The sequence below is a fragment of the Rhyacophila brunnea genome, unplaced genomic scaffold, assembly GCF_057557595.1.
Source record: "Rhyacophila brunnea isolate RB1 unplaced genomic scaffold, BYU_Rbru_1.0 scaffold_14, whole genome shotgun sequence".
NCBI classification, from domain to species: domain Eukaryota; kingdom Metazoa; phylum Arthropoda; class Insecta; order Trichoptera; family Rhyacophilidae; genus Rhyacophila; species Rhyacophila brunnea.
Window position 1 is genome coordinate 39380556 of NW_028232796.1, and position 23204 is coordinate 39403759.

General features: G+C 36.1%; 1 protein-coding gene across 1 annotated transcript in view; it reads left to right on the plus strand.

Annotated features, from left to right (window-relative positions):
* Nucleotides 1-23204, plus strand: part of sev (receptor protein-tyrosine kinase sevenless) — a 148886-nt gene that overhangs the window by 89332 nt on the left and 36350 nt on the right. Inside the window, exons 3-12 of the mRNA XM_085942297.1 lie at nucleotides 12409-12468; nucleotides 13297-13387; nucleotides 14626-14846; nucleotides 15566-15808; nucleotides 16876-17023; nucleotides 18093-18209; nucleotides 19596-19932; nucleotides 21457-21666; nucleotides 22086-22275; nucleotides 22666-22868. Coding sequence (XP_085798423.1) covers nucleotides 12409-12468; nucleotides 13297-13387; nucleotides 14626-14846; nucleotides 15566-15808; nucleotides 16876-17023; nucleotides 18093-18209; nucleotides 19596-19932; nucleotides 21457-21666; nucleotides 22086-22275; nucleotides 22666-22868 — 1820 coding nt within the window. The remainder of the gene's footprint in view (nucleotides 1-12408; nucleotides 12469-13296; nucleotides 13388-14625; nucleotides 14847-15565; nucleotides 15809-16875; nucleotides 17024-18092; nucleotides 18210-19595; nucleotides 19933-21456; nucleotides 21667-22085; nucleotides 22276-22665; nucleotides 22869-23204) is intronic.

Sequence of the window (23204 nt, forward strand, 5' to 3'; positions counted from 1 at the left end):
TTCTAGTCTCTGTCATGTGCGTTGCGCTGCCACATAATTCCTCAGACTATCTCAGACTCAGAACTCACCTTTTTCGTTAATCCAGTAGACTCTGGGTCTACGTTACGGACGTTTTCTACCTGTCAGTTACCAAGTACCACTGACTAACTAAATTTGTCCAGAGATGTTTCTTCTTGAATATTATTGAACTTATAGGGTATAGGGTATATAGAACGGTATACGGCAGCAAATGCGTGATCAGGGCTACGCAACTTTAGTAAGTAGCTCAAAGTTCAAGGCGTCGGGATCTGATGAAAGATTTGGTCTAACATACCTACTTCTATTTGTAGACACTAAGTGTAAGGCCTCAGTGGCTGCGTTTTGCGGAGCGGGCGTGAGGCGTGTATGTTACCCTAATGCACCCAATGTGCACGCTGAACGCTTCGCACTGCCAAACGTTGCCACTTAGGCCTTAGCGTAACTTGTTCCAGATAAATGCAGTACAATGACACACATAGAGTGAGAGTTTCCGAACCGAGAAGTGAGTTCGTCAGGGATGTGTTTTATCACCCCAGTTATTCAATATATATGGAGAGCATATAATGCGAAGAGGCCTAGATCATTGGCAAGGCGGAATAACAATTGGTGGCCAGAAAATAAACAACTTAAGATTCACAGATGATACCACACTAATCGCTGCTGATGAAAGAGAACTCACAGAGCTGCTACACCGAGTAGAGGAAGAGAGTCGCAAATACGGCCTCTTTATTAATAGGAATAAGAGCAAGTTAATGGTTGTTGATCGGGCCAACCTTCTACCAACACCAAGTACACTCCAAACCCTCGAAACAGTCGACGAGTTTGTATATCTGGGATCGACTATCTGTGGAAAGGACGGATGCGAAGCGGAAATAAGAAGGCGCACACAGATTGCAAAAAATGCGATGACACGCCTGCCTTACCACTATATGGAAAGATCGGGGAATTTTGATTGCCACAAAAATGATGCTTGTGCAAACATTAGTGTTCTCGATATTTCTGTACGGAGTCGAGTCGTAGACCCTGAAGGCAAGAGAACGGAAGGCAATTGATGCCTTTGAGATGTGTTGTTGGCGCCGAATGCTTCGCATTTCTTGGACGGAGCACAGGACGAACCAGTCAATCATCCAGAGACTGAAGTTGAAGGAACGGCTCTCGACGATATGTCTGAGAAGAATTCTGCAGTTTTTTGGATATATTATCAGGCGCGGACCGGACAACCTGGAGAGACTGGTAGTTTTGGGTAGGCTCCAGGGAAGGCGTAGCAGAGGAAGAGCGTCTGCGCGATGGGGCGACCAAGTGAAAGAGCTGACTGGGGGCACCATCCATTCTGCCCTGAGAGAAGCGGAAGATCGAGAAGGATGGAAAGTCTTGGTCGCTCAAAGGATGGCGAAATTTAAATGTGGTCACGATCCTCAGCCATGAGTGCACGACCAAGAAGAGAGATACACATAGGTACTTCACCAGATCAGGGTGAATGGCGTGGGTCTCATTTAGATCTGCAAAGAAGCTAATCACGACTCGTCTTTATAGTTTTTATTTTAAAGCATACTTTGCGACTCATTAAATTGTAGGTACTTCAATTAATAATACGTTATAATTGTATACCCCTGTTATAAGATAAGTTACCTCACACACTAGGTCGTTTATATCATTTTCGCTTCGGTGAACTCTAAGAACTTTCGCTGGCACTTGTTTTAAAAAAAATCGTTCTTTATTTAAAAAATTAACGGTCAAGGTAAGAACGAATCTTTTATTTCTTACCGTTCCATTAAAAGCCGTTAAATTTGAAATCAAAAGCGTGACGTCCACTGTTGCTGCAATTTAATATTATGCATAAATGTATTTAAATTAGCCGCCTCACCCCATGGGAACTTTTAAAATTTACAATATTGAATTAATCAAATAGTTTTAACTGGGTATAGTAAAAGCGACGTACCTATACCATTTCGTTTGTATTACAACAGTTGACGGGAATTCCAGAACGATCTTAGTATGTATTTGTGATTGGATAGGCAATATTGGTAGGGCCGAATTTACCACAGGTGTAGGTAGCCCTATGGCTATAGCACAGAGCTCCCAAATTAGTAAGGGCCCCGGAACCTTACGGTATTGGAATGTTAAAATGCTGAGTTTCTAAAATTATAGAAATTGGGATCTCAATGCTAAGTATAATTCAAAACGATCAAATCGCTTTAAGAAATGTTATAAGTAGTTATTTATACCTTCAACTGAATAGTCGGTCAAATTTGAATAAATTCACCTGCCCTTAATGTGATAAATTTAATGAGATGTTTTGGGGGCACTTTAATACATATTTACCCAGGCCCCCTTCAAGCATAAATCTACCCCTGAACATTAAATAATATTCTGTGTGTTGGAAGATTTTTTTGTAAATTAAACGAAAATTGCGGCCTATTTTGACGTTTTGCTTTGATTGCTTACCTACTGACGTGTATCTAAATAATTATGGTTGTCAGTCATTTGTATATCTCAGTCTTTTCATGGTAAATAAATATCACAATAAATTAGGTGTGAGGTTTGTTACAAATAAATCTACAATTTAAAATGACTTACAGTTAATTTTGATCATTAGTCATAACCTAGTTATTTTTTCAGCTTCACTTTCATATTATTATATGTAACATTTTTGCAATTGACTATTTTACAACGTTTTTCTTAGCTCGTATTCTTATTTGTCCGGTGGTTCTTTGTCGGGGACAAATCTTGCAATCGATTTTAACTAACTACCCGACTAGCTAGACATTTGAAACTTTTAGAATATATCAGAACACGATGCCAATGCATTTTTTTAATACTTTTAGCCATCTTTAAGTAGAATTTTAGTTAATTCTGTTTTGTATGAAAAGTTATTTCGACACCATTATTGGTTGTTGGGGGGGGTCTGGGGTCCAAGCAACTAAATTATTAATATATACGTGCGTTACTATGGAAATCAATATGACATGTTAAGTACATTTTTTTATCGTTTAAGCTAGTCAAGTCAAGTTTATATGATTCAACAGAAAACTTAAAAACGTTGTATATAAAAAAATCTTTTTATCTTGTAATTATTTTCATTATTCAAGGCAGTGATATTACGTATAGGTACTACGCAGAGATTATGATTTCTCGAGTATTTTTTCAATTCTTGAGATACGAAAATTATAGAATTTAAGAATACTTAATTATCTTACTTTGATTGGCTGACTTTTTAGACTTTTATTAAAAGTATTTTTAGGTTTCCAGTTTCCAAAAATCGTCCAGATTGAAAGACGAGCGCTTTTTAGCTTTTCTATGTTTTTGCGTTGACAGTCAAAAATGAGAGTTCCCTTTCTAAGCTTTCTCTTTTAAAAAATTGCGTCCAGAACAAAAGTCGAGAGCTTTTCAAAATTATACTACCGTCTTCCGTCCAAAATCATGGAATTCATGGAATGAATAATAATATTTCTGGTACCTATATGCATGCCCCCCACAAGGGGGGGGGGGGGGGGGGGGGGGGCTGACAGGGCTCTAGCTCTAGCTCCGGCTCAAGCCGACCAGTTAGGCCCGTTTCAGACGGGACACCGGTGTCGCGCTCGATATAATATAGGAGGCCTTTGTATTCGAATAAACGGGCATTTGTATTATGTTTATGAACGCCCCAGAGCTAATGAGTCAACGCATAATTTCGCGTTATAAGTATAGAATAGTAAAAAAAGTCGCCTGCGGCGGTATGTGTCTGCGCGATATAGATAATTTGATGTGATATGATGATTCATATAATTAAATGATAATTCACGCGTAGAATTTTGTTTTATAATTATTTTATGTGTGTTTCCTGATTTAGGCGAATATATGGCGAAGGGTTCCATGTTAGGTACTTGGGTACCACAAAATGAAGTCGCGACCAGTGCTTCATAATATGCTGAGTGCCGACAACTCAATAAATCAACTGGATTTATTTAAAAATCGGTAAAAATAAACGGAATACCCTTAACCCTGGGGTTCCGTGGAAAAAACTTGGGGAACACTACTGTAAAAAATCACACTGCCCTTAACCTTAGCGATAGGTAGGGGGCCCGCCATAGATCCTGGCCTCGGGGCCCGCTTTAGGATGTGGGGGCCATGCCTATATGATATAATATGTAATACCGATTTCTCGAAAAATGAGAATTGAGCAATCTCAATATTGTCATGACAACCCCTCTATCTTACTTATCATTTTGGGATTCATTTGAATCGTTAATTTACAATTGATTATAATAATATATTAAGCAGTGTTGTGGTCCCTTTTGACAATTTAATTGTGTGTATGTGTATGTGTATATATATATATATATATATATATATATAGAGGTACCAGTAGCGAAGGGTGGAGGTAGGCTGATAAGATCCCCCATAAATAGTGCATATTAAACTATTTTAGTCATACTTATTTGTTTTTATTGAACTACTAGCTGAAGTACCCGGCTTCGCACAGGGTCGCTTCGTGGTTATATTTATCTTAGATATTTAAAAAATAATAAGAGGTAATTATTTTTTTAATATTAAAATATCTGTGTAATACAATATATCAATATAAAAATAATTCTAATAGGAGTAAAGGTCAAACAAAAGAACACTAAATTAAAATCGAATCCAAAAATACGCAAACGTTATTAATGTTATTAATATGCACTAACAAACCAAAATTGGATTAAACGAACTTTGTATTTTATATAATACTAATTTAGAAACCTTTGCAGGTGTGCGCACAACAACTTACAAAAATTTCATCGCAATCAGATGAATGGTATAAGAACGCATACGAATAGAAGAAGATAGAATAGATGAAAAAGAAGAAGAAATGGTTGCCTCAATTCAGAAACCTTGGCGGGCGTGAGCACAATACTTGATCAAAATTTCATTGCAATCGGATGAATGGTATAGGAACGCATACGAATAGAAGAAGAAGAAGATGGTTGTACTAATTCAAAAACCTTTGCGGGCGTGCGCACAACAACTGGTCAAAATGCCATCTCAATCGGATGAATAGTATAAGAACGCACACGAATAGAAGAAGATAGAATTGAAGAAAAAGATGAAGAAAATAGTTTTATCAATTCATTAACCTTTGCGGGCGTGAGCACAACACTTGATCAAAATTTCATTGCAATCAGATGAATGGTATAGGAACGCATACGAATAGAAGAAGATAGAATATAAGAAGAAGATGGTTGTACTAATTCAGAAACCTTCGCGGGTGTTGGCACAATTACTGACGAAAGTTTCATCGCAATCGGATGAATGATATAGGGACCATACGAATAAAAGAAGAAATAATGAAGAAGAAGAAGAAGAAGAAGATGGTTGTACTAATTCAGAAACCTTTACGGGTGTTACCACAAAAACTGATAAAGGTTTCATCGCAATCGGATGAATGGAATAGGAACTCATACAAATAGAAGAATATAGAATAGAAGAAGAAGATGGTCATACTAATTCAGAAACCTTTGCGGGTGTTATCACAACAACTGACGAAGGTTTCATCGCAATCGGATGAATGGTATAGGAACCATACGAATAAAAGAAGATATAATGAAGAAGACGAAGAAAATGTTTGTACAAATTCATAAACCTTTGCGGGTGTTGGCACAACCACTGACGAAAGTTTCATCGCAATCGGATGAATGATATAGGGACCATACGAATAAAAGAAGAAATAATGAAGAAGAATATAAGAAGAAGACGGTTGTACAAATTCAGAAACCTTCGCGGGTGTTGGCACAACCACTGACGATCGGAATCGGATGAATGATATAGGGACCATACGAATAAAAGAAGATATAATGAAGAAGAAGAAGAAGAAGAAGATGGTTGTACTAATTCAGAAACCTTTACGGGTGTTACCACAACAACTTATGAAGGTTTCATAGCAATCGGATGAATGATATAGGAACCATACGAATAAAAGAAGATAGAATGAAGAAAAAGAAGAAGATGGTTGTACTAATTCAGAAACCTTTACGGGTGTTACCACAACAACCGATGAAAGTTTCATCGCAATCGAATGAATGGTATAGGAACAATACGAATAAAAGAAGATAGAATGAAGAAGAAGAAGAAAATAATGATTTTTATAATTTAGAAACCTTCATGGGTGTGCATACAACCACTTACCAAAATTTCATTGCAATCGGATGAATGGTATAGGAACCATACGAATAAAAGAAAATAGAATGAAGAAGAAGAAGAAGATGATGATTTTTCTAATTCAGAAACCTTCATGGGTATGCATACAACCACTTACCAAAATTTCATCGCAATCGGATGAATGGTATAGGAACGCATATGGGACAGACACACAGACAGACAGACAGACATTCATTTTTATATATTAGTATAGCCTATACTCTTCGCGAAAGTGCAAGCAATAAGTTGACAAAGTTTTATCGCAATCGGATGAACGGTATGGCAGTGCATTCAAAACGAACAAACAAACAAACCCACAAACAAATATTATTTTTTATATATTAGATAAGACTACAATTTACAGATGGTATTGGTTAGTTTTTAAAAATCAAATAAACCCTGCCTAAACCAAACCATAATAGTGTTGGTATATTTTGGGGATACGACAAAATTGTGCACACTTTTTCATTCATACTTATTTGTTTTCGTTGGATTAAGAATACATATTACACATATTGTTGGTTAATTTTTTTAAATTCATTTAGCCCTGCCTCAACCAAACTATAATAAATAAAAAAATATTATTGTACCTATCTATAAAATATTCAACGTTATGTATGATTTAATTGCATAATTTAAGTTATTTTATAGAGAGACAAGTATTTTTTGACTATTAGGTATTTATTATGGCTTGGTTTTGGCTAAATTGAATTTTAAAAACTAACCAACACCATCAGTAAACTATTAATTGTAGTCTTATTTCAATGAAAACAAATACGTATGACTGACAAAGTATAGTGTGCACTATTTATAATGAATCTTAAAAGTCTACCTCCACCCTTCGCCACTGGTAGGTACAGATGGTACAGATGGTACGATGTATTATTTTCTACACTAAGTAGATGGGTACCTATCTCCTAATATCTACTAACATGTTCATGGTGATTCTAATTAAATCGTCCAGTACCTACCTATCTACATTATTTTGATTTGATATATTGTATGAATTACAGAGGTAGATATAATATGTTGAATTTGTCTACCATACTATTGTCTGAAAGCTAATTAAGATCGAACCAAAATAGATCAATTAATAAACTTTGCTAAATTTTAACCCCATAGTGTATTATGTTTGTGTAGTGTTGACCATAATGATTATAATATGATTCTGACGCGAGAAATTGTCATTAATTAACCCCCAGACAAAGCAAAAAAGCAAAACCAATTAAGTCCCTTTCTGTAACTGACCTTTTTCAAAAGCACGTAACTCACCATGCTGGTGAAGTTAGTAGGTATAATAAGTTATTTATGATTAACCACTATCATAATCATAACCGTAACATAAGTCGTAAGTCACTTAGGTTGGTACTTAGGTTTAAACTACCTTTGTAAACAAACCTAACGTCTTTGGAAATTATTATAGACGACAACTGTAGCTAGTGCGCTGTCGTATGTGACAAAAATGGCAGTGCTTTTTACTAATAATTAGTTTGGATGAATAAATAATAACTAAGTATGTACATAAAGTTAATAAACATTTTTTTTATTAAATCTTATGAATTATTCGTTGAATAAAAAAATAGATTATTAAATAATTAATTATTAGCAAGTGCAAGTACGTTGTAATAAAAAAATGAAGTTATAATGACGCTGGTTAGTAATTAAGGTAGGTACATAGTTTAATAGTGTGATTTAAAAAAATACACAATCCGATTGTCAGAATAGAAAGAAAACGCTTCAGAGTATTGTAAAAACATTAGTCAGTTAAAGTTGTAGCAATTAGATAAGATATCTATAGCACAGCGGTCAATGCTCATGAGCGCGATTTCCCGAAACGCAGGTTCGAATTCAGCTGGGTGTTATATTTATTCAAAAAGATCTTTTCTACTGGTTATATATTTCACATACATAAGCGTGCTTTTACTAATTTGGCGATTGAATGAAAATATATGCAATGTTGGTAAGTGTAGGTTATTATAATGAAACATTTTTATTTATTCGATGTGCGGCGCTTGTTCATACAAATATTATTTGCGGTTACAGACCCAATAATTTTATAGTATTTAAAGATGTCGCTGTTTCTCACGTTATATTTTCATTACTTACCGATGGAATAATAAATCAATTTATCGCTTTGTATGCATTGTGTTTAGTCATATGACACTGTATTAAAATTATAGTAGTCAAGATAAATGTTAAATAATCGCTTTATACCTATTATTCGAGCAGTGACGTCGCTAGGCAAAGTGCCACCCTTAGGCGGACTCGAAACTATCCCTTTTCAATTTATTCTCAAATTGCATGCAACATGGTTAGGTTAGGTACAAATGAAACAAAAATGTACATCATATTATTATCTTCCCTACTACTCTCAAACAGCAATGGTTTTAGATACGTGAAGGTCTCAAACACTGACAAGTCTGGAGGCCCCCTTGTGATTTCTTTAAACTGAGATATCGGTAGGTACTTTCTAACGAAGCGACCACATCGTCCGCTTAATGGAAAACCGCCACTACTTTCAAAAGTGATAATGATAGTACCTATTCATTCCTTAATTTTCCGCCTTATATAGTTTGCCGCCCCTAAGCAGCGCATGGTCTGCCTACCCTCACGGGCAATTAAATTAAATTAAATTGATAGCTCAGGTAGCATCATGTTTTATTTGTCAACTTATTGAAAGATCATACAAATATCTCTGAATTTTTACATGCCTACGGGATGGGAAATAATATTCACACTATTATACAATTTCATGGGTGTATACTGAATCATTAAATTATATAGAGAGTGAGTTAATACATTTTCTGTTGTTAATCTCCATCCCTCGGGGACCACGGTCCTCTGCTTCTCTCGGGACAGAGGGTAGGCTACCCCAGTAAGCTCCTACACTTTGTCGCTCCAGCATACAGATTCTATTCCATGCTTCGCCTTCCCTAGAGGCTACCCAAAACCACCTGTCTCTCCAGGATATCTGGTCCGCGCCGAATTACATGTCCAAAAAACTGCAGAATTTGTCCCAGACATAATATTGTCGAGAGCCGTTCCTTTCTCAATTATTAATATTGTTTTTTGACACTACAAAATATCAATCCAATCCCAGAATTCAAAATTATATTCTAAGGATTACAACGACGTATTACTGTTGTTATTGTCTTTCCAAGTTGACCAACGCACTAGTGAACAGTTGTCGGACTATCTCAAAACAAAAGCTTAACTTAAAAGAGAGCAGTTAATTGGTTGACTGCTTGTCAACAACAGAGTTTAAGAGAACAAATATGATTTTATTGAAGATAACTATATTTTATATTTATTCAGAAATAAGATTTTTTTTACTAGACTAATAATTATTTTATATTATTTTATTCCAACAAGATATTCCTCAAACAAAGCAGACTTAAAATAATTATCGCCTCTTCCATTTCCAGTCTTAAATTATATGTAAATTCATTACATACCAACTATATTTCATTATCTATTTATTATCAGCTGTGCTTAATGGACACCTTCAATAATTACTATATTCTAATTCCTGACACACCCATTTATCGTTAGATATTAGGCGTAAAGCCCATTGACGCAGCGAGTGCGGCGCTCGCGCAAAATTTCTACAAGTGGCGCGTAAATCAACGAAAATACAACGTAATCAAATACGCCAGCGCCCACTGGATTTCACGACGCATTATACGCGCCCGCCGCATGAATCATCATTTTTTCGCGAATCACCGCTTCTCGGCGATACGAATGAAAGAAAATACAATGGAGTCCATTCATTGAACACGGCTACCAAAATTACGCCGCTCGAGGCCTCGTCGATCGACGGGCGAAAAGCAATTATTTAATAACAGAGAATCATTGTTTAATTTTACTGCGTGTCAAGTTTATCGCTGGTTGAATAATGTCGTCGTAAATATTTATTACAAGCCCCGAAATAATATAATATTTTTATTGCTTTGTTATGAGAGACGCTTTAAAAATAATTGTTTTGTGCTGCTTGGGCCGCTTATTACATAGGTGAAGGGTAATGCGCGGGAAGAGACGTGTGATTATGGTTATGAATAAACACTGCATTTGCCGACTTCGCCCGCTCGACGCGTTCTATGAGCGCTATCGCTTAGATACCTAGTAAGCAACAGTTAACAGCGTCGCATGCTAAATAATCTGATTTCCACGAAGCTTACTTTCAAAAGTCATAAAAATCGTATCCATTGCTTTATTTCACACCTCTTCGATTATACCGCTCTTCCTAACCTGCATATCTCCACTTGTCAATACTGCATTTAGGCGCGAAGTCAACAGGAGTCCAATTTAATAATGATCAGGACCAGTTTTGTCCATTTATCTGTACACTTGGTTTTTTTTAATCATGGAAACTTTTCTATGTATAAATTTTTGGTAGTTTTGGCGAACAGTATCTAAGTAGCTACCAATTTTAAAACTATTTACAGAAAAAAACAACTTACCAACCGTAAAAACTTGACATATAAATCATAAATGTGTGTTATGTATTTACGGCTGTACTTAATAGTAAGAATGTCGTAAGACTAAAGCGCGAAATATATTGAGGTGCATGTCGCGTACTATCACGTGACGTCATAGTACGCTGCCGCTACGGGGAAAATGTGTATAATGTCGTTTTTCTTGGTGTTTAAAATTTTATCAGTCTGGTGCTCCCATCCCGTAGCACATTTTGAACCTTTATACGAACATTGTCACTTAGCAAAATCTGCCGAAATCACCAGAATAACAATGACGTCACCTCACGCGTACCGCGCTACATCGACACCAGCATGACTCAATGAACTTTTTTATCATTTTCTACATGGCTCCACATTTTCAGCTTATGTGTTTTTGCTTTTAGTGGTTGGCACTATATATTTTCTGTAAGAATATTATCTATTATCTATGGTCTGCAGGTTGGGTTCTGTTCAAAATATTATCTATGTATGGAATACCGCAAGTAATTTTAATATACGCACACGTATAAACTGTTAAAATTAATTGAAATTAGCATGAATAATAATTCAGAATATCTACTAATACATTAGAGTTGGCACTCTCCATCGTTGAATTTACTTATAGAGATAGTGATCATTCAAAATATTCTGCGGAATGACGAAACCATAGACTAAATTTGTCGCCGTACCAGTATTTGACAGTACGTGACGTGATTATAATGTATTTGAACCTTTATGCGCAAAGCACGCCGTTTCCTATGGGCTGTGCAACCCAAGATTTAACAATTATAAACTACGCCTATGCATATGGCTTTAGAACTTCGAGAGATTCCCAATAGGACTATTGGATAATCGTAGCCTTTTTTATCATAATCCAAAAGTTTGGAAACCATCAGCGAAGATGATTAGCCAAGTCGCCGTTGTCGCGTGCCCAATAAATAAATAAATAAACGGCCGTAGCAGAGTCTCGGCTGGCCGGAAACGGGGGCGAAATATTCCCCACTTAATGGCCGCGGTTGTCGCCATCGCGTTCCACATTATCTATGGTCTTGGAGACAATAGACAAGAGGAATGTCAAGGAATTAGGTATACGAAAATTTTTAATTCCGGCTAATTCGCAACAAGATTAATGAATGCATTTGAAATTTCGATCAAAATTGTAGATACCATCGTTTTACTTAACTTTTGTCACAAGTGGCGGTTTTTCTTGAATCGTAGGCCGCTCTCTCTGCATGGACGCGCCGAGCGGGGGTGTTGGGGTTCGAAACGTCCGGCAGGATTCAGGGGGCGGCAAAAGTCCGAAAATACGTTTTAAATGATTTTTTACGATGAGATATAATATAAATATCGTCGTTAAAACCAGAAAAAACGTGTAACTCCGTTTTAATCGAAAATTGACTTTGATGGTATCTAGTGGCTGTTGTTAACATCGGTAACGGGATAAAACAGAACGTGACGAAACAGAACATGACAAAACAGAACAGCCAGGGGAAAAATAAAATATTCATTTTTGTTCCGGTTCATGAAATCCCCACAATTATCCCTCCGTGTAGTGGAAAAAATGTAAACTGAGCTAAATAGGCCATATTACAAAAAAATCCAACAGACTTATTAATATAAGTACATATTATATTTAGATAACACTATAGAAAAATTATCGAGCGCTCAGGTTCGTAAAATTTTCCATTTAGAGCGCTGGTGGGGTTGCAATTTCATCATGTATTAAAATATTTAAAATTATACGGGAAATAAATAATAAATATACTATTTCTTTCTTTTCCAGTGCAATTATGGCTGCAAGCTATGGAGCAGAGCTCTGGAAACGTCATGCCAAGCAGTTTGTGTAAGTTCATTATACAATCCAATAGCTGACATGTTATCACAATATTAAGTATTATTACTGTGCCATCTTTATTTATTCACAATTTTTGTTCACTCTCACAATAAGTGCATGCTGCTGCCATGCTCTAGGTCTAGACTCTAGAGCCACCCTAAAATGCCACCCTCTACTATTTTCAAGTCTCACGTTTTATGTTTGGCCATTTTAATCGGGAAAATGCAATGAAAATGTTCAGAATTCTATAATATACCTACATTCACCAATGATAAATGCGCGAAAAATGTCATCTACACTCCAAAGTTGTAATATTTGTATTTTGCTTGCTCTTATAATGTACTGCCCCTAAGCAGCGCATGATCTGAGTATTCCTATGGGACGCCACTGGCTGCTGCTAATTACTTATTACGCCACAAATCTCCTGGTGATGTGACATTTTTTTCATTATTGGATTGAATATTCGATATGATTTTTAAAAAAATCATTCCCTCCATTATAAAACAAGCAATCTTCAGTGTTCCTATCGTAATGGTTGTATTTTGTGAAGTAATAATATTAATAATAATAATATTATTATTGTATTAGAAATTTCCTTCTGCTAAACAGCTAAAAGTTAAATAAAATTTAAAAAAATATCATCATTATTTTACAAATTATTAGTGAATCGTATACTACCCTCTCTTTTCTAGTAGCAAAGCATTCATTTACCAAAAGAAAACTTTTATATATAACTCATAGGTGTCATTATTTCATAATAAATAATATTGAGCTGCATGGTGAAATAGTACAAAACTTGAACAATCAATTCGAATTGAATATTTTTTTGTTTTACAGAATGTTACAACTGAAGTTTTGTCACCAAGAGAACTGTACTGTGTAATGGGATGCAATGGAGCTCTCAACAACTACTTTCAACGGCTGAAAGGTTAATACATAGACTCATATACTATAAATACTAGGTTAATACTTTCTGCGGAAGTACGTGGCAACGCAATTCACAGGACCGAGAGAAGTGGAGGCAGAAAATTTCAAATTTTAAATTAACAATTAATAGTTATTAGATCGAAAAGCATCTGCGCCGACAGAATAAGGTATTTATTAACATAATTGTCTACATGGAATAAACTGTTTCCGTAAGCTCATGCAGGCATCTGCGGTACCAATAGAAGGAGTCTTATAATATGTTATATCTGTTATGACATTTGCAATTATTTAGCAAATGCATGAAGCATGGTAAAGTTAGTAAACGTCACAAATATTTACATCGCTCAATTGCCATTCCGATTTTCTTACATACGCAACGGTGGCCATTTTTTATGTTCATTGTGATTGCACAAATTTTACACAATTTTTCAACTAAATAACGCAGAAGTGTAATATTACTACATGTAAATTGTTAGTAAAACATTTCACTGTCGCACAGTTCACCTTGAGCTTTCTTATCAGAAAGAGATGACCATATGCTATACAGTCTCTAATTTTATTAGATAAATATGAACATTAATTTAATTTTCATAGCTGATTTTGGCAAAATTCATTAATTCAAGAATGAAAACCTAACCTAACAAATAATGCAGTATATCGGTTATTTAAGTGTAAACCGACAAGAACCGTGTTTTATATTTAGACATGAATTTTATGTCAGTACTATACGACCCAAAGAGGTTGGACGGTCTTTAATATACGGCCATATATTTCTGATACAACATTTCATGGTGAAATGTGATACGGCACACTGCATACGTACAAGTTTCCGGACACGATTACTGACTGCTTATCGACTCGGACTTACCGTGTTACGTCCTACAAATTGGAAAATAAATGTCATAACGGTAATGTGAAGTTCTCTGCAAATGAACATGCAATGCAAAGTCACTAGTAATTATTGTAGTTCACTTAATCACTGAACCAGTGGTCTTTTTTTGCCTCAATTTTATACATTTAGTCTCTATCTCTATAGGAGGTTTTCAACAACCTTCAACCCTGCATAAAATTCAAGAATTTCAAACATATGAAACCTTATATAAGTGCGCGGAACGTTTAGTGGCGTACAAAAATTTGTGAGTGCTTAGAAGAGAAGAAGAAGAGAAACCAATTACCATCAAACTTTCTAGGTATACTCCAAACTATGTAACTAATTATATTGTAATGTTATGATCTCAGAAAAGATAGGCACACCTCCAGCGCCAGCTCTGGTAGCCGATAGCCTGACGTCGTCATCCTTGTCTCTGGAGTGGGAAGGGTCTCGGCACTCTAACTTGAGCTACCTGGTGCAGTGGAGGTACGAAGAGGTTGCGGGCGCTTGGCAATACTGCCGGAACCAGACGTGGGGCCACCACTCAATCGTCAGGGTCGAGAATCTACAGCCCTACACTAAATATAGGGTAAGAATTTTCTTTTACCTTTTATACTTACCCAAAAATGTTGAATTTTCTTCCATTGTGATTTTCGAATTAATCAAAATGTTTCGGGTTCAATTCCGACTGCTGCTGACATAATGTTTTAAGTTTTTGACAATAATTATGCTTTTTCATCACCCATTAGCAGGATTTACTCCACATAAAATGCCAAATAGTTTATTCAATTACAACTAAAACCACTGTATCTCTCATATGAATACGTGTTTTAATTAAGGCGCTAAGTACCAAATTAATAAAAACTGACATTTTTATAGAAAAATATTCTACATACCAACGCCAATAACTTCAACTATAGTCTAAGTGCCTCAAGCAAGTCAAAAAAACACAGCAAAATAATTAAACCTGTCGACGTTGTAAGTCCGTTGGCGTGTTTTATTTATAATGGTGTAAGTAGTACTGCAGTGGTCAATGGCATTCAATATAAAATAGCTGACGATGGTGTGTTGACACTTGCGAGTTCTTAATACCTAAAATTATAGAATCTGCCGTGATTACTTCACACTGTAAAACTACATTTTTCAAAAGGTCTGCTTCATGAAATTTTACTGCAATGACTCGGTATTTTGTAACTACAGGCAATACTACTTTTTGGTACTTAGAGCCTTATTTAATACACGTATTCATATTATCTGCCAAACTGTTGTATAACAATTAATGTTATGTTAATGTTTATCCTATTTTAGTTTCGAGTTGCTGTATTACTGTCTGCACGTCACAGCGATCCGATAGTGTCTGCTCCGAGTGTGGTGATCAGCACACTTCCATTTGGCCCGCCCACATCGGCCCCGATCGAGCTAAGAGTAACGGCTGTGGACTCACACCGCATATCTCTCTCATGGGAAGCTGGTCCTTTCCCAAATGGACCGATTTTATCTTACGTTCTACGGATATCTGAAACAAAACCCCATGGGTACTCAGCTGTTAAGGTACCTATCGAGTTAATTTATAATACTTTTAATTTCACGGTGCCTCTAGTATAACCATTGTCAAGGCGCGATTTGGCACAATCAGTTGGACACTGGACAACCGGACGAATGATAGTTGGGCGATCTTGACTTGAACAAGCGATACTAATATAAAGTATCGTGTTCCAGTTATTGTGACGTCTCAGCTATTGTCATTTCTTATTCCACATTGAATTTTGAATGATGTTTGGTTTATATTATACTCGTAGTTACTATGGCGTGCTATATTGTTATTGTTTATTTGTTCAAATGATATTTGGTATGTTTAAAACCATCACCTACCTCCAGCTCCCCCTATCCTGGGCCATTGTCCTCCAGGTGTCTGCGCCGACCGTTCTAGTATTTCCGTTTTCACCGTCCAATCACTGGAATCTGTACTTGCCAATCATCCTCCAATTGTCCAGTCTGTATCCAGGATTCATCTCGGCGGTTGAGCACTGTCCATTCTTGCTTCATGACCCGTCTATCAGAGCTTGCCAAGTTTAACAAATGCTTAGATATATTGTAGTTGTAGAGCTCCAGGATATTCTGAATACTCTATTCTTCTTCTTCTATTACCGGTCCATATATCTTACGGAGCACCTTCCTCACGAAAATATATTGAGCAAATGCTTATTGGCCTTGGCAACAGTCCAACACTCTGACCCATACGTCAGTATTGGTCAGATCAGCGTCTTATATATATGGATTTTTATACGACAGGAGTGATATACATATTAATTATGTCAAGCTGAATGCAAATACTACATACATATTATATTAGACGAGTGACTATATTATTATAATAATCAATATATATATTATATTTAGTACTTAATTATCATTTTCAGATGTAACCAGTAATCACACTGCATCTGCATATGGTTTTAATAATAAACACACCACTTGCATATCCCATTTCAAAAAATGTGTGTATTATAAATGCAAGCAAAATATGTTTTGTAATTCAATATTACACCAAAGATTTCGATTTTGTTCAGTGCGTTTTTATTTATTTTATAAGTAATAATGCATTAATTTTATTATAGGATTTACCAGCGTCGGACAACAGTCTTTTCTACATGTTTCAAAGCCTGTCACCGTCGGTGAGCTACACGGTCGGAGTAGCCATGAGGAACGGAGAAGGCGAAGGGCCTGAAGCCACCGTCCTCGTCACCACTCCCAACTTGCCAACGGGTATATATCTCACATGCAAAAATTTGTAACTTTTTTTATTCAACACTAAATATGTAATAAAAATCTTAAAGGCTTGTGACCAATGACATTAATATGGACGAATCATGTGGAAAAGAAAATAACACTCACTTTATTGTCGGGTCTGCCGAATGGCATATCTGTTCTAATGCCATTACAATAAAGGTGATATTGCTATAAATTCCTGATGCTTTTTGTTGGATCTGCCGAATGGTTCGGTTCGAACGGGTTCGCTCAAATGAACATTGATATTAGAAACACTGCTCTAACGCCATTACAATAAAGGTCATATTGCTATAAATTCCCGATGCGTGATATCGCATAATGGAAATTGCGTGACGTCTACCTATACATGCGAATTTACTTGCTAGCTACTGTATTGAGTGCGTCGTCCATTAATAATGTCATTGCTTGTTACTGACAGTCTTCAATAAGGTTCACTAAATTTAAAACACCAGCCAATTTATAGTAAATATCCTATTGATAGAGTTTATACATATGAAAATTAGTTAAGAAAAGGGTATCTGGGAATACTGTACTAATGTTCATACAAACCCTAAAATGAGAAAGTACTCTTTTTTGCATATAAAAATGACATCAAACTGGAACTTGCTTCACTGATTTATATAGTAAAACCACAGAAGATTGTCTGGAAGACGATTCAACATCTTTAGATTAAGCCAATTTGTATTGCATTGTTTTAGTGTCAAACCAAAATCATTACAGAAAAGAATTGTTTGAAATAAGTAGGGATTAAATTTGTCACCGTTGTGAGGATGAGCATATCGTTGAAACTTGCTGAGGTCTTCCTGTCATTTACCGACCTGATGAAAACTCACTGAATTGAGTCAAGGCTCTACTGTGCCCCTCTTGTGAGAACTTCTTTTGATAATGTGATTTTATGCAGCTGTGTGTCTGGTTTTTTGCTATGTCTATTATGTTGCCTTCCATACTGTCTCCATACAAATGAATAAGAACAGTCGAACAAATTAATCTCTTCAAATTAAATCGACTAATCTATGACATCTGTTAATATTAATTGTAATTCCAGCCGTTGCCAGCCAACAGCCGGTACTGATATTAGGCGGGCGGCACAAAGTCCTCCAACAAGCTGCAGACATGGTCACCGAGCCTACTGTCCTCTACAGCACTACGCAGACCATTCAAGGTAATCTCACCAATTATCGTTTTAGTGATGAATATATTGGGTTCATGCACTAGACCAGTGGTTCTCATGTGCTGCCACCAGAGGATTTTGCTGCGGCCACCAGCGCTTTACAGAATAATATTTCAAAAATTTATTAAGTATAAAATTTGTTTGAATACACATGACTTGTCTTAAATTTCTTTCCACGCTCAAATGATCCATAATGTGTTCTTGTGATGAGATCATGTGTGAAATAGTCCGTTTCTGACTTCACAAAATTTCTGTTTCACGCATTTGTTTAAATTTGGGACCAAATATGAAAAGAGTCGTCACCATTTTATTTAATACTTATCGTATTCGAGAGAGAGAGACAGATGAGGTAATACTATTATAGATCGCGAGTGGAGAACTACAAGTGTTTGTCCTTGGAGAAACAAAAGTAACAATGAGGCAGCTTAGAATACTACTTGATTGTTGGGTTTGTTTTTTCAAGGACGAACACTTAGAAACTTGTAGTATTCGGCTCGCGAGATGTGTACTAAAATGTTCAAATGTCTTTTATTAAATGGACTTGTCTATAAATAAATTGATCTATTTTTTTAGTAAATAAAATTTAGCTTTAATTTTTTCAATCAACAAAAGTGAAATTTGGTGCGGCCACCAGCCGTTTCCATAGAACTGTCAATGTCAATTGTGCGGCCACAGTTAAATTTCACGTGAGGACCACTGCACTAGACACAAAATGGTTTGATTAAACATCTTGAGAATTTGACCCAGCTGCGGGACTTAAACTCGTGACCCAAAGAATAAGAGACAATTAGTATTCTAGCATTTCCACGGCAAGTACACAATAGGAAGTTTTAATAAACTATTTCTTTTATTCAACGAATAAGACACGAGATTTCAGAATGTAACATTCTATATAGTATGCATATACATAATTTGAAAACATCTCATGCATATGCACACTAGAAAAAATCGTTTTTGTAGAAAAAAATACGACACCCGACGGGACTTGAACCTGATACCTACCTTAATGTAATGGAGTAATCAGCGACGTCGGTTAGTAATTAAGGAATTAATTGATAACCTCCCTTAATTTAATATACTAAATCCGATGGCCAACCTTATAACGCAATTTAAGCATTTCATGTAACAACTACTAGTTAAAATCGTCCTAATTATCTAAGGTGCCCGTAGTTTAATTGGTAAAAACATTCTGGGGCGAATTCAGCACATACAGGTTCAAGTCCCGTCGAGTGTCATATTTTTTTTTCTACAAAAACGATTTTTCCTAGTTGTATATGCATGAGATGCTTTCAAATTATGTATATTCAATAGGAAGTTATTATTATTATTTACAATATCTCGTGAATTTGACATTACCATATTTCTTCATATTTTTAGGTGTCGGAATAGACGTCAGCAGAGATCTGTTATTTGTGTCGGACTCTAGTGGATCCGTATTCAAAAGCTCCCTCTCCCGTCAGTCTGCGGCGATAGCTATCCTCACGCAATCCCTGATCGCTTTCAAACCCCTGGACCTATCCGTGGATTGGCTCAACGGCCATCTTTACATATTGGGGGAAGTCAATCACAACTCTAGTAACATCGGCTGGAGGGAGGGAAATGTTTTCGTGCACTGGCAAGTCGTTAGGTGTGACTTTGACGGGAGGTCGCAGACTGTGGCGTTTGCTGGCTTTCATTCGAAGCCGGTGCACATTGAAGTCGATCCGTATAATGGGTAAGAAAATTTCTATCTCTAGGTATTAACTCAATCATTCAATGCATGGCCTGCGATGACTTTTTTTGTTGGTGCAACTTGAAAGCTATTTTCAGGGTACATCTAATTTCTATACCTGCTTCTATTTTAAATTTGTACTATAGAGCAGCGGCAAGAGGTTGGACGGCAGTGATGCCAACCGTACTATAATTATAGTACAATACTATCATTTTGATTTCGCGAAAAATGTAAAATACTATAATTTTACGCCGAATATACCAAAATACTATAATTTTAAAGGATTCAAGACGAAAAATGTTCCTGTACTATATATTTTTTAGAGATACTATAATTTTTACGCCTTTGTACTATAATCAGGATAGAAAAATATGGCAACACTGTTGGACGGTCTTTAATATACGAAGATATATTTCCGATACAACATTTCACGGTGAACTGCATACGTACAAATTTCTGGACACGTCACCACTGACATAAAAAATTAACTGAAATGAAATTACACATGCAATTTTTATAACATAGATATTTGAGGCATCTAATTCCAAAAAGCGATAAGTCCACATTTGGTCAAAACTGAGTAAAAAATACGCACGTATTTGTATAATTTTACACAATATGTATTGATCTATAAATTCCAAAATGCGACATAACCCTATGAAAAAAAATAATATTTTTAGCCTCGATTTATTACAAAAAGGGTCAAGTCCGTGTTTCATATTATTTAAAGCTTGGTTGGTTCCGCGCGTGTTTAAGTCAATCAATAAAGGAACGTTCAATATTGAAAAGGGCGTTTCCCATGCTGTAGCATCTAGTAAACTCATGACAGTGCCACGGAAATATGTACCTTATGCGGAATAAATTAAAAAGTGAGGTACAAATAGCGCTATGTCCAATTTTATTTTGCCTATATTTATTATATTTAAGAGTTTATCGGCTGAAAAAAATTGCCATTTGGTTCTAATTTCGACATAGAATACAACGGAAAAAATAATCTCACGTTAAAACAAATAATTGAAGCTTCTTGAAACATAAAAACGTTGTTTCCCGTTTTTATGTTTGTAATTAGACGCCTCATTTCCTTTATTAAATTAGTCATTGAACATATTGGTAAGTAGGTACCATAGAGGTATTAAATAAAAAGAGGGAGCAAGGATCGGCTTTTTCATACAACTGAATAAAACAGGCCAACAATAGCCGACAACTTACGAGAACTAGCGACGTGATCAAAAAAATGCAGGGCATTACAGAGGATTTACTTTGGCCTTTTGACCGTGATTATAACGTATTCATATAATATAATAATGTTAACGTGGAAGTTTTGCGCAGCTTGATTCCAGCCTGCTTCACCATACTTTCATACAACCTGCCGCCTCTAGGTAGGCACTGTTATGGTTTTTACAATTTGACTAATGCTATGATCAGTAGTCATTGGAATATCTCAAAAAAAAGTTTATTTTGTTTTGTGCTTCTTTAACATTTAAGTTATTATTCTATTATAATTTTTTTTTTATATTGTCATTGTAGGTATTTATTCTGGGCGTTGCAAGGGATTACTAGCGGAGGTCTGTACCGATTGGACTTAGCTGACATTTCCAATGGAGTACGGCACGAAGTCACTCCCTACGTGGTGCTAAAGGAGCCGAACCTCGGAGCCTTCACTGTCGATCACACCAACTTCAGGATACTTGTCCCGCATCTCGTCAATAATACTGTGTTGTCTGTTTCATTAGATGGGTGAGAAAATAACATCACACATAAGGCATTTTAGGCATCTATTTTGAAATATTTTTCTCTGGCCTTTCATCCGTGGGCTCCTGGTTCGATTCCGGTGATTTCACAATATATTTATGTAATTTTTTAAGGTCTGGGTGTTTCTGATTTCTGACTTCTATTACTAACTACACTACTGTCATTGTATTTTAGCCTCATAATGTATTTTAGGCTTATATTTATTGAAATTATGTACTGGCGGATTGGCTAATAAAAATGGACACACTGTTCTAACTTACATATGCAATATGATGGGAAATAAAAACTGTTGGTTGAACTTACAATATTAGTTTACGCGTGGTTTACCACAAATATTGATATGCCCAGACGCCTCCCATGACATGCCAGATGGAGCATTTGTAATAGTCTCTATAACATTCCAGTCGTGAACACGTTGACTTCCGGCAAAATACGCAGACACCGAAGTTTGACGCGGTGCAGTCCCTGTCGTTTGCCAGCGGCCTTTTCTACTGGAGCGACGGAGAGGAAGTCGTCACTGAAGAATATCACCCCGGCCAGGATAGCTACTACCACAACGTTTACCCCAATCTCATGGACAAGAGCTTTAGCACCGTGAGTCACCTTTTACATTTATGAGTACACTGTTCCATTGTGTCGCGTTATTATTTGGTGGCTCATTATTGGATTTGAAGCCTCTAAATCAGGGGTTGGGAAATAGGAATAAATTATTCTAAGTCTGGGTAAATGTGAAAATTTGTGGTTTAATAAAAGCTCATAAAATACAAATACAAGTCTGTATTAAAAACACAAAATAATTTTAAGGCTTTTAAAATGTATTCATAACTCCCCTCTCTATGATACCTCCCCAATAACAATGAATTGTCTTTGGTTTAATTCATCGACACCCTAAGTTACGTATTAGTTAATTATGTATCTGTAATTGTTAGGAATATTCGATTTATGCGATTACGACTATTGCAATATAAATGAATTGAATTTTAGGTGTTGGTGGCGCTGAGGTCGTGTCAGCCAATCCCGGTGGCTGTGAATCCGCCGATTGGGCTACAGAGCGTGATGGGATCGCACCACGCCAAGATCACGTGGCAACCTCCGCATCTATTGGGTCACCAAGGAAACGGCGCCTGGCAAAACTGGCATTACCATTTGCAAATCACTGATGCAGACAAGAATGTTACCATCAACAGGTATTTGAGTTATGATTAATAATGATGACGTTGAATTGTAACCCTCAATAGAAGAGGGGTCCAAAATTTTTGAGCATTATAGTCATTGATGGCACTACAACACTACGTCGCTTTAGGATTTGTTTCCCGAATAGACCAAATGTCAATTTTACAGGAGACGAAAAACAAATTTCATTGTCGTATATTTTAATATCAGTAGATGTATCAATCATTCTTTCTATACTGTAAGATTGCAACATTATCTAAGAATAGATTCCAAGAATAATATACTGGTATAAATCATTATATGCACAGAAAATACGTTTTATTTACAAGTACTCACTGTGGATATTCGGG